At 52.9% G+C, this 12,216-nt stretch overlaps 4 protein-coding genes across 4 annotated transcripts; 2 read left to right on the top strand and 2 right to left on the bottom strand.

Annotated features, from left to right (window-relative positions):
- Positions 1 to 307: 307 nt before the first annotated feature.
- Positions 308 to 1,609, top strand: CTAM01_03147 (uncharacterized protein; the record flags this gene model as incomplete). Its single annotated transcript, XM_060519184.1, has 4 exons — positions 308 to 328; positions 393 to 542; positions 595 to 708; positions 785 to 1,609. 4 exons carry the CDS (start codon positions 308 to 310, stop codon positions 1,607 to 1,609), a joined length of 1,110 nt encoding a protein of 369 aa, XP_060386183.1.
- Positions 1,610 to 2,206: 597 nt separating this feature from the next.
- CTAM01_03146 (uncharacterized protein) lies at positions 2,207 to 2,691 on the bottom strand (the record flags this gene model as incomplete). Its single annotated transcript, XM_060519183.1, has 3 exons — positions 2,207 to 2,238; positions 2,323 to 2,403; positions 2,499 to 2,691. The coding sequence occupies 3 exons, from the start codon at positions 2,689 to 2,691 to the stop codon at positions 2,207 to 2,209; spliced, it is 306 nt and encodes a 101-aa protein (XP_060386182.1).
- Positions 2,692 to 3,166: 475 nt separating this feature from the next.
- On the bottom strand, positions 3,167 to 7,166 carry CTAM01_03145 (uncharacterized protein; the record flags this gene model as incomplete). The annotated part of the gene is made up of 2 exons (XM_060519182.1): positions 3,167 to 6,785; positions 6,838 to 7,166. The coding sequence occupies 2 exons, from the start codon at positions 7,164 to 7,166 to the stop codon at positions 3,167 to 3,169; spliced, it is 3,948 nt and encodes a 1,315-aa protein (XP_060386181.1).
- A 2,965-nt stretch (positions 7,167 to 10,131) lies between these two features.
- Positions 10,132 to 11,587, top strand: CTAM01_03144 (uncharacterized protein; the record flags this gene model as incomplete). The annotated part of the gene is made up of 3 exons (XM_060519181.1): positions 10,132 to 10,174; positions 10,233 to 10,433; positions 10,500 to 11,587. 3 exons carry the CDS (start codon positions 10,132 to 10,134, stop codon positions 11,585 to 11,587), a joined length of 1,332 nt encoding a protein of 443 aa, XP_060386180.1.
- Between the last annotated feature and the right edge of the window lie 629 nt (positions 11,588 to 12,216).

The following is a 12,216-nucleotide window of genomic DNA, read 5'->3' as shown; positions in this document are numbered from 1 at the left end:
CTGTGAGCCAGAAATTTTTGATTTTCCTTATCGATTGCCCCGCGCCTGATTAGTGCCCAGAACCCTGGACCGGTTTGTTACGGGGCTTGTCTGATCCTTTGTCCAATGAGGACCCCTGATGTTGACTTCATCGGCGAGCAGAGTCAATGCCCCGCCACCAAACCCCCACCAAAAAGCTTCTGCAAGTGACTCTGCGAGTCTGTCTTATAGTGAAATTGAGACCTCTCCTCCAAAGGCCCCAGGAAATTAGCATATTTCACGCAGTTCTGTCTTTTCGTTCACGATATACACTAAAAAAAACCGAAAAATGCCTACAGAATTGGAAGAGGTATGCTTACTCGATCAGAAATGCATAACTTGCACTTTGTTGGACTCGTCTCATGATGTGATAGCTCGTGGGCTTCATCGCTCATCCCAATGCGAATCTCAGAAAGGTAGCCATCGAGAACCTCGTAGGCTACTCACAGGCAGACCCGGCAATCTTCAAGACAGAGAACTTGACTCCCGTAAAGCACCTCAAGTTCCTAGTCAGAGATCACCCTGTAAGCACAAGCCTTTCATCACTTGCCTGATCCCGAGACTGACAAGAGATAGAAAATCGCAGAACATGCGTTGACAATTCTCGTCAACCTCACTGCCGAGAAAGACGTTCTTGAGAACGTGGCAACAGACCAGAAGTTCATCGATATTCTCTTGGACTTGGTAGTAGTATGTCAACTTTCTTAACTTGGCATAGAACCATGCAGTAATGGGACTATGCGATATGCTAACCCCGTTCCAATAGAAACCCGATGAGGCAAACGCCAATCTGATGGCAATGCTGCTTGCCAACTTGGCAAAGTGGGATGGACTCAACACTATTGTTACCAAGAAGCAAACACCGCCAGCGGAGCTCAAGTCCAACGACTTGGTTCTCAACCAGCTGGTCGATCTCTTCGTAAAGGAAAAGGGAGCCTACAACAAGGATGCCGACTACGACTACCTCGCCTACCTCTTTGCAGATCTCACCAAGCACGCTGAAGTACGCCAGCACTTTGTCACCCGGCAAGACTACGACGAGGTCATCCCCATCACCAAGCTCAAGGTCTTCACCGAGCACGAGTCTGAGATCCGGAGGAAGGGTGTCGCGAGCACGATCAAGAACGTCGCATTTGAGATCCAGTTCCACTCCACCTTCATGGACGAGGACGAGGTCGATATTCTCCCCTACATCCTCCTCCCCATCACTGGCAACGAGGAGTACGACGAGGACGACACCATGGGCATGCTGCCTGATCTGCAGCTCTTGCCCCCCGACAAGAAGCGTGACTCGGATCCCAAGATCATCCAAACGCACATCGAGACTCTTCTGCTTTTCACGACGACGAGAGGAGGCCGCGATCTGCTGAGAAGAGTCAGCGTGTACCCCATCATCCGCGAAAACCACTCCCGCGTCAACGACGAGGGCGTCAAGGATGCATGCGACCGTCTGGTGCAAGTACTGATGAGAGACGAGGAGCCAGAGGAGGGCGAGGGCGAGGCGGAGTCCAAGCCTAAGGAGCTTACCAATGGCTCAAAGGTCGAGGAGGTCGATGATGACGACGATGATGATGAGATTGTCGAAGTCTAGACGGGTAGTATCATGATGAGGTTTGCAAGTTCTTCCCTATGGTCATGGCTTATGTAGAAAGAGGGGATACCCAGGTCCAAAATCCAAAAGTTGGTATTTTTTTCATCCTATGAATATGTGACATGCCTGAGGAAGGAACCGACTCGGTGACTGACGCAGAAGGGTATATATTCAATCCTTTCGTTCGCCTCAGTAAATATCTTGGACATTTGGCTCGTCTATCTGGCCAACTGGGTTGAGGCGCATGACTACCTTCACCGCTGCCATTTATTGGCGCTGGGTTCGATCCTCATCCCGGGCGGCCTTCTTTTTGCTGTTTTTGTGCTTCCTGCTTCCTCGTTCTTTCCTTCATGACGTGAGGTGAGATATCATGACAGTATTTCAGAAAAAGTGGAGCACGCCGACGACATCCCAACGAGACCCAGAGTGGAGGAGGAGCAACACGGAGAAGTATTCCGTAAACTCGGGAAGATAGACGGTGCCGATTTGATCTGCATTGCTTTCGATATCTGACAGCCTTTCCTGCCGTTCATTTGGATAAATAGCGAAACTCAAAACCAGCCCTCACATACTCCCTAGCTTTCTCCAAGAACCCATCTACTCGACAGTGACAGTCACCTTACTCTTGTCTATCCCTCAAAGTCAGCCCTCCATTTCACCTCTATCCCTCTCTGATATCAGCAATCCTAAAGCAAACGCGGGAAACAACTCACAAAAGGCGACATGGTCCTTAATCTCCTTCGCCCCATCCTTGGGCGTAGGATAATACCAAGCAGCGTCCTTGAGCTTGTCATCTACACGCATCCACGCCACCCCCCATAGTCAGCCGTTGTAAATCCAAATGCATAGGAGTAGTAGACCAAAACGACATATCAGAACATGATCTCACCCCCGACTTTAACCGAGTAGTAATTCGCAGTCCCCTTCCAAGGACAAAATGTCGTCGTCTCCGTCTTCTCAAACGCCTCCGTCTTGACCGCCGAGGGCGGGAAGTAGACGTTGCCCTCGACCTCCTCCCACTCCGTCGCCTCCGCGAGCGTGGTACCATTGACAACGGCCTTGGCTTTCCCGGTCTTGGTCATCTTGTTTCTTTCTTTCGCTGTTCGTCTCAATTCGATAGAGGAAGATATAGTCAAAAGTAGCAAATTGCTGGTTTGATCGAAGATTCTACGTTCGCAAAGATGAGATTGACCTGCAGTTGGATCAGCGACTTATTAGCAGCAACTTGATGCAAGAAGAGGGGGAGTGCGGGGAATACGTCGTCTATGTGCCTTTGAATCTTCGTCGAGTCTCCAACGTCATTGGTCTTTGATGATTTATAAGCACTAGGTAGTCGTCCAATGTTCCTCTTTCCAGGTCTTTGTCTGTGTCGGATTCACGATGTTGGCTGATGCAATGTGATAGGTGGCAGTGGGATTGTAGGTCAAGAGTATTCAAGGACTGTATTCCAATACTCCAAAACACTAACGCTATTTCTGTTCTTCTCTAATGCTAATGTTTCCCCTTAACGCCGGCTGGGTATATGCGTTTGTTTCATTACATATTCAAATACACAATTCAAAGGTTGATAATGTCAATCTCTGAGAAATCGGGCGGGTTGGCGCCGTACACCACGCGAACCTTGCTGTCGAGAGCCGTACCCTCGTTGCTGATCCAGATGTGTTCGCTGTACTCCTTGGTGCGCCGGATCTCGTCATCGCACACCCCAATATCGTCACGGGGCAGCCAGACTGCAGGCGCGCGCGCCCGAAGAGCGTAATGCTTGAACGCGTTCTTAACGAGTGCGTCACGCTCATCGGGCGTCAAGTCTTCGATTTCGTCGTGGAAACCGCCATACAACGCTTCTCCCAGTGCCCGTTGAGCCTCGAGATCCTTATTTCGCTGCTGACGTCGGTACTCGGCTGCCGTGTGTACGGGTGCGGGGCCCATCTTCCAGGTCTTGCTACGCAGGTTTTTGCCCTCCCGCTTCGCCCAATGACCGACATCTTTGACCTTACGCATAGTCGAAGGCTTCCTTTTCGGTGTTCCGTTACTCATGGTTTGCATTTCGATATCGCGGTTGACCGATCCGGCACCGTCTCCATTTCTCATGGGCGTCTTTTCATCGTCTTCATCATCGTCGTCGTCGCCGAGCCCAAGGCGCTTGTTCTGGGCTCGTTGAAATGCTTCGTCTCTGATGACTGCCTCGTCTTCGACGGTGATGGGCAAGTATCGGAAAAGCGGCGAAAAGGACGTATTGAGCGAAACTTGGTAAACGGCTGTAAATCCTATGGTGATGAGCATAATGACACCCTGCGGCACGGCAGTGTTGTTGTCATGCTCGTCCTGCACGATGAAGAACAAGCCTGCCAAGCAGGCCTCCATCACGTACAGGCCCGTGAACGTCTGATTGATCGCACGGGGATACAAGACGCCGCCTGTATCGTTCTCGAACCGCGTAACATAGAGCATACTGTAGCGTTGAGCAAACCACAGCAGGCCAAACGTCAGGACCGCGAATAGCGAAATGAGCGGGGCAACGACGCAGTAAACAAGGGCAATGCAGGCAAAGTTGGTGTAGACGGGGAAGAATTGACCCCACGCAATTTTTGACAAGGTCGTGTTCCGCTTCCACTTGTCGCGGGCTGTAGAGTCAAGAACCCTGGCCAGAATATACCAAACCAGGACAGCACCGATCTGAAGCAATGTACCAGAACTCACAGACAATGCCTGGAGCAACATGTAGGAGAAGAAGTAGTTCGACGCTCTTGGTAGGTTGTCGGCAAGGAGATCCAGAATGTTCGTGACATTGGTAAGGCCTTCGAAGTTCTGGGCCAACTTTTCGGCCGACGCGGTAAAGAATGACGCGATTGAAACGACAAGGAAGACTTGGATGAAGAGGAAGACGAAGTAAAATCGCTGGACGAATTCTGCTTTCTGTGATCCCGTCTTGACACCCCGGAAGAGGGCAAGCTGTTCGAGGATATGAGGGACAATGAAGAGCAGTAGGGCGAGCAGAATCGCTGGCAAGACACCAGCAATCGCAGAAGCGACCTTATCGATGGGCGCCTTCTTGATCCAGTCCAGCCACGGGAACCTCTCAACCAGACCATCAATGTTGGCAATTGACGCCGTGAAGGCAATAGGAATAGCCCAGAAGAAAGCCATGGCCGCGATGATGATGGTGACGGTGCCAGATCTGATTGACTCATGCCACCACTTCATGGCCATGTTGTCCCAAATGACATCCTTTGGCGAAACTTCGTTGATTCGAGGTGACATGTGCTTTGGAATGTGGTGCATGAGACTTTGACAAGCCATGTGCGCTGAGACCTGGTGGTTGAATTGGATGAAGGCAGAGTTCATGAGGGGGTACCGCTCTGGGTGTGCTTGGTCGTCTTCAATCTCGACGTTCAGACGGGCTAGCTCAGAGCGGCACCAGTAGATGGTGTCAACCTTGGGGCCAAATGTGAGCCATGCGAGCCAGTTTGGGAAACCCCAGCGCGGAAGTCGATGAGTCGGCCTGTCCTTCTCCTTGACCCATTTGCGCCATTCTGCGTCATCATCCAAGATATTCTTGTATTCACCGCCGACAGCATTCCATTCGGGATAGTCGACAGGGATTTGATCGTCGTCGCCCATGAAGGGGATATAAGACTTGATGTTCTGCCACAAGGTCTTGTCTTTCTTTTGGTTGAATGGGTACTCTCCGCCATCGAATCCCTGAGGCACAGGAGACGCGTAGCCACCGGCAGGGGCCTTCCAAAATTGCCAGAATTTACGCGTTTCCTGATCGTACATATGATCCAGGTTGCTGACCTTGCGGACGGTGTTGCCGTTGCCAAATGGCTCGTAGCTTCGCTTGTAGTTGGGATCGGCAGTTTCCTGAGAGACAGCAGAAACGTTTCTAGAGTGAGTCTTGTGTGTCTCGGTGTTCGTAAGCGGCTCGACTTGCTCCGTGGTTTCCTTTGTGCTTTTGGGCGTGGCGGGTCGGTCGTTGTCGGCCAGGATTTGAACCTTGCGCGGACGGTTGTCTGGATGCAGCATGGTGAAGCCGTTGGTTGTCTCAACGGTGTCGTCTACATCTTCAGTGAATTCCTTGATTTCTTTTTGAGCCTTTCCAAGGCCACCAAGCAGACCTTTGCCAACCTTGGTGACGCCGTCGCCGATAAGGCCCAGCCCGAAGCCCTTAGACTGGGGTCGATTACCATCTTCGGATGAGCTCGAAGATGAAGTGCTCGAGCGCCTTGACTTTGCATCATCGCGGTTCTCGTTGATGACGGCGCTGATGTCGTGAGGGACCTCATCATGTTCGCCGGAACTAACACCTTGACCAGCTTCAGCCCTCTTCTTAGCCTCAGCATCTTCTGCCTGTCTCCTGAGAGCCTGCTCCTGCCTCGATGGGCCCTTGGACTTGGACGCTTTTCTCGCAGCCTTCTCTTCCTGCTTCTTCCTCTTGAGTTGCTTCTTCTTCGCAGCTTTGACCAGATCTGTTTCGGCGGATTCAAGTTTCAGATGGATGTCTTCCCGCTGCTGAATCTTTTCGAGAAGTGGAGTTAGGTCGCGGTTGAGCCAGATGTTTCGAATTTGACCAGGGAAGACATCAAATAGACCACTGAGAGCTTCTTCGGTCAACCATTTGGAAGGAATGCTATTGACGAGGATAGTTGTGGCAGAAGCACGGAGTCTATGCTCGGCACTTGTCAAGTAGTCCTGACGAACTTTGACGTAAACGCGCAGCTCGAAGAAGAAGACTGTGCAGACCCAGATAATTACGAGCAACGCAAGAATTAAGTGTGCCCAGTAACGACCAGTGTGGTTCTTACCCACATTGCCCCATGCCAAGGTGTCCAGGCCGGTAGGCACTGTCGTAGCGTCGTTGTTGGCTCTGGCCATGAGACGGACTGAAGAAGAGCTCGTGCCATTGGTAGTGTCATTCTTGGCCTCGTCAACGAGATCGTGGCCTTGGCCATCGCTGTAGTTCAGCGGAGTCAAAATGGGAATGACGATTGCCGCGATTGGGATAAAGATGGTGAGCAGGGTTCGGAGGTATCGTAAGAAGAAGTAGGCGTCCAATCCGCACTTCTTGATGATCTCGCGGTCGTTGTATTTGACCAGCGTGCTGATCAAACTCCATGGTGCGCCAGGAGGTGATTCGGTTCTTTCGCGCTCAGGGACGAGATACGTTTTCGGTTTGCTGCGGTTCGTTAGTATTGTATAGCAAGGGATAGTTAAGCAGGTAAACGCACAAGATACGCGCGATTTTGTTTCTAAGAAGCAGAAAGGCGAGGATTTGGATGGCGAAGACCACCAAACCAGTGAGCAGGGCAGTGAGGAACGCAACGAGCGTAATTCCTTGGTACTTCTCGCTACCTGCGACATTGAGTGCTGATGTTGTAGCAGCAGCCGTATCTGATGTTGGCGAGGCACTCGATGTGGGTGTTATGGTTCCATTGGAGCTCAATGTCGCAGAGAGTGTAGTAGAGAGAGCGGTCGAGAGCGAGGAGGCGAGAGACGACGCGAGAGTACCCGTCAGGGTGGCCGAGCCTGAGGGTGTCGCAGTGGGAGTCGTCGACATCGTCCACTAACTAGGTGGCCCAAGAGGTGCCAATGTGTCGAAGCACCGGGTGGCTACCAGCCTCGACAGCTATGCGTTGTCGTCGTGCTCGTGCGAGCGTCAAGAAGTTGTTGTCGGGAAAGGAGATAGTCTTGGCAGAGAAGACGTAGATCGAAATGAGGTCGAAATCGGCCAAGGAACGAAAAACGTGGGGGGAGGCGAGGGTTCAGTTCACGATACCAAGAAAATAGGCATGGTGGTCGTGTCGAGGTCTGTATCTTCGTTCGTGTCGGGTAGTGGTCGTAAGAGAATTACCACGTGTGGCTATTTGTCGTGTCCAGGACCGATGTTTCTATCGCGCGACTAGATTTCTAGCTTGGAGAAGAAGCAAATGTCAAGTAATTAACTAGCCGGGCCAAGAAACGACGAGAGAAAGAGAGACTACTGCGTAAAGTTGGTAAGAGTACGAGAGGCCAGAGGCGAGCCAGTGCCAAGGAATCGCAGGCAAAGGGTTTGACCGAAGTAGTTGTGCTTCTTTAATTGGCCGACAAGGTGCAGATACAACAACGACCAGGGCCCGAACAGGGGTACTGCAGGTGCACTTTACTGCTTCAAGTCGCTGCAGGCCCCCCAGTGACCCCCCAGAGTCAATCGCTGGGTGCGCTGTTGCTGGTTTTCCTTACTTCGCTTCAGGAGCCCTGCAACTGGTGACATCAGCGGCTTCATTGGTTGTTCGCTACAAACGAAACAGACCCCTGCCACCCTGCGGGACAAAGTGGGATCCCGCCGCGGTTCGCCCTGACTCTGGCCCAATCATCTGCCACTCACCACTGAGGTCGCCAATGTCGCCAGAACACGGAGTACGTACCCTCTGCCCAGTGGGGGACCTCGACCACGGTCCACGGATGCCTCCAAAACCTCTCTCATCCTACTTTCCCTACGGATATCTTATACAGTAATCTCTCATCACACAAGAGTACAATTCTATCTTCCACCAACCGAACCAGCTATCGCTAATTTTCTTGCTGTAACAAGGATTCATATAGGCAGCACGTATTGATGCAGCACGACCCTTGGCCATCCAGTCGTCCAGTCTGTTCAACCTTCAACAGATTTGGTGTGCATGGCCAGCCTTTGACAACCCACCCCACGTTGACGCGCTATTCTGACGCATGCCTCAGAAATAGATCAGCGCGCGCTTCGTCCCAAGTACCAGCCGAAAGACACTCCTCGCTAGTCAAATCAGCTTGCTTCCCGGGTTCAAGACTTGAATACCCCTGAGAACATCGTCGTTTGTTGATTCCTCCCAGCCAGAGGAAACATTTCATTTGTCCCTCGTACGGGTACACACAACAACATGAACACCGCCATCTGTTTGGGCATGCTACACAATGGAGCACCTGTGGCTATTTTGCCGCTCGTACTATCACATCCCTGTGCAAGCAAGGCGAATCGACAATGAACCTTATCCACATTGACAAGCTTACCAAGAGACGTTGTCGTGGCTAAATGGGGCGAGGTTGCGTGGCTGTGCCACTCTAAATATCCTTTTGGTGTACTGTGGAATTCGCCAACCCTTTCGTTGCAGCATTTCGGGCCGTGGGGTATCCCAACAATCAACTTGAATAAAACCACCTGCGCCTCGGAAAGCGAAGCTTTCGCCGAGACGCCGCCTACTCTCGTCTCCCGATGACAAGACAGCCACCACCATACTGTCTACTCTGTACGCCATAAAGCGTCCCGAAGGATGGCTAGTCTGTTCTGCCACTCTGCGTCACCAATTATTGCCAAGGCAAGTGACTGCAGAAGCTGGTTATTGACCACCAGTGGGAACGAGGGCGTTCTGTTTCCGCGTATCGCACTGGTCCGTTGGGATCCCATTTCTTGGCACAATGTCCCGACAACAACATCAGCCGTCATTTGAAATGTCCAAAAGAGGGAGCTGGGATTGACTCCAATGATCGAAAATCCTGCTCTCGACAAAGATTCATGAACAGGTGGCTTCGCATGTCACCGCCATACCTCCTCCGTCATCCGTTCACCCGTCCACCCGTCCACCCATACAAACCCTTGCTTTCTTCCAGCTGTCGCTTTTGGGTTCCTAGCCTCCAGATATCGGAGCAAGACTATGGAAACCCACCTCGGGATTGTGCTGTTGGAGCGTTACAGAAAGAAGCGAACCATCACCAGGGGTTCCCACCCCTTAAGCGGCCGAGGCAAATCATAACAGTCCCGGCGCCGGGGCACCGTGCCGTTCTCTCGCGACATGACGACAAGATTTCGGCCCTCCCTCCGAACGCGGGGATCCCCCCCAAACCTGGCTGGGCGCCTGTGAGCAAGCCACCCATCGTATGGTAACACAACACAGACACACAATCGCCGCTGTCAGCGATGAAGCTAGCGAGCCACATTTCCACACGGACGGTCCAGGCCACCTGCAAATGTCTGGTTTGGAGTCTAGACGCACGCATGCCGACTTTCACATCCGACTTGCACCCGTGACTAAGCCAATTTTTTGACACGACATCTGACAGCTTCGTCAACTACCACAACCAACGCTGGCTAAACATTCAAGCAACTTTGACCGCCCGAAATTGGGGTTTGGGGTTCGGCAGTATCCTAAAGTTCGCATCACCCCCACAGCACCGTCGGCGCACCGGCAGTTGGCTCGTCTACCAATGGCAACCCCGATGAATCGTATTTACTTCCCGTTCTGCGATCCCGGCTCTCTACCAGCTCATCAAAGGACCAAGGGGAGTTAGGGAATATCGCAGCATCCCCCTCATTCTCGATCGCTTCCCCGCTTCTCCAGCTGATAATGGACCCCGAGCTTACCTCCGATCCCCCACATGCCCCTCCATATGAGGCTCCGTGCCGTCTACTTCATAAGGAACCCCTGAGACGGCATTATCAGAAACTTTGGTCCAGCTGAGCTTTGCAATTCAATACCCTTCGAGACGAATACTACAGCACCATACCAGACACAATGGCAGACCCCAAGGATCTGAAAATTGCCATTATTGGCGCAGGTACTCGCCGCCTGGCTCACGGATCTTGAAGACCGTTCACTAACACGAACTTGCGTAGGAATGGGCGGCTTGGGTTGCGCCCTTGCATTGGCCAAGAAGGGATTCAAGCACATCGATGTCTATGAGACGGCCTCCAACCTCGGCTTCGTCGGCGCCGGCATTCAGATGCCGCCAAACGTCGTCCGCGTACTCGATCGCCTAGGCTGCTGGCCTGAGATCGAGAAGACGTGTACAGACGTGAAGAGTTCAAGCATTCGACGTAAGGAGGACCTCTGCACCACCACATCACCTTGCGAAGCACAACGTTACTGACATATTAGCACAGAGGGCGCCACCAATGTTGAGCTCGCCCATGTCGAGATGCCCGACATTCGGAATTTGTACGGATTCCCGCACTGCAACGGCCACCGCTCCTCCCTTGCCGGTGGCATGTACGACGCCTGTAAGAAGGAGTCCGCCATCACATTCCACTTCGCGACGGCACTACTATCGGTCGAATCCTTTGCGCCCAAGCCAAAGTTCGTGCTGCAGCCGCGCGACGGCGAGTCCTACGCAGTCGAGTCCGACGTTCTCATCGCTTGCGACGGCATCAAGAGCATCATTCGCGCCCAACTGCTTGAGTCTATCGGCGCCGTCGGTGGGGAAGAGGATACGGGCCAGGCTGCCTACCGCATCATGCTCAAGCGTGAGCAGATCGCTGATGACCCAGAACTCCTCGCCCTCCTCGACTCGGACGAGGTAATCCGCTGGATCGGCGAGAAGCGCCACATCATCGCCTACCCCGTCTCCTCGCACACAATCTACAACCTCTCCACCACCCAGCCTGACTCCAACTTTGCCGTCGCCACGAACGCAACCTACACCACAAAGGGCTCCAAAAAGGCCATGCTCGACGTCTTCCATGACTTCTGCCCCCTCGTCCACCGCATGCTCAACCTTGTACCGGACGGCGAGGTCTGCGAGTGGCGCCTACGCATGCACAAGCCCTTACCGACCTGGGTTCACACCGACGGGCCTGTCGCTCTTCTCGGTGACGCCTGCCATCCAACCCTCCCGCACCTGAGCCAGGGCGCCGCCATGGCCATCGAAGATGGTTCCGTCGTCGCCGAGGTCCTCGCCCGCGCGCCCGACACGTCTCCCGCGACGCTCCGGCGCTGCCTCAAAGCCTACGAGCTCTCCCGGCGCGACTGGACCTCGCAGCTCGTCAACATGGCCTTCCTCTCGGGCAAGCAGCTGCACCTCGGCGAGGGCAAAGCCAAGGAGGAGCGCGATCGCATGTTTGCCGAGTCCAAGCAGACCGGCGCTGTGCCGGATAAGTGGGCCTCGCCCGACGTGCAAAAGATGATTTATACAAATGACTGCGTGGCCAACATCCAAAGAGACTTTGACGAGTTCTTCAGTAGCGTAGCATAGAAATGGAACGGCAGATCATATGATGCTCACTTTGTAGATACCTCAGTCTGTTTTATTTTTTGGTGTAGTTTCGGTCTTCACTTCTGCCCTCCGAAACCTCTCTTACACGTGTAACGTGAAAGTCTCCGTGACGTTGCGCCTAGGATGCTTGCGTCCTCGGCCAAGCCACTCTCGATGAAGCATACCCCGCACTCGAGAGCTCAGCTCACCTAAGCTTTGCCGCTAGGAATTCACAGTCGCACAATTTTAGAGTTTAGTCAAGTGGACAACATGTTCCCGAGGCGTATCCGTGACGATATTATGCTATGCGATGGAAAAAAGCTATCGAAACTCCCGGATCCCACCGGGTTCGAAAAACACCAAAAGGAGCACAAAAGGCCCTCGCAGGAGTGAATAAGGGCTCGTTTCCCTGTAAAGCATACCCGTCTCTCAAGCCCACGACAGAAAAAGTTGTTGTTCCCGGATTCCACCTCGAGGAGTTGAGAATCCCCTTCATCCCTTTGACGCCGTCCGAGACATGCAAGAGAGTCCCCCATGCCTACGATGATGAGAAAAGCGCAATGTCGGCTGTACCCCTTCAGACTCTGGTAACCCCTTAGCAGCCGGCGAAGGGTCTTCTCGTGTATCTT

Source organism: Colletotrichum tamarilloi, assembly GCF_030869305.1.
Source record: "Colletotrichum tamarilloi strain Tom-12 chromosome Unknown Scaffold_7.1, whole genome shotgun sequence".
NCBI lineage: Eukaryota > Fungi > Ascomycota > Sordariomycetes > Glomerellales > Glomerellaceae > Colletotrichum > Colletotrichum tamarilloi.
This window is presented reverse-complemented; position numbering and strand designations above follow the sequence as displayed.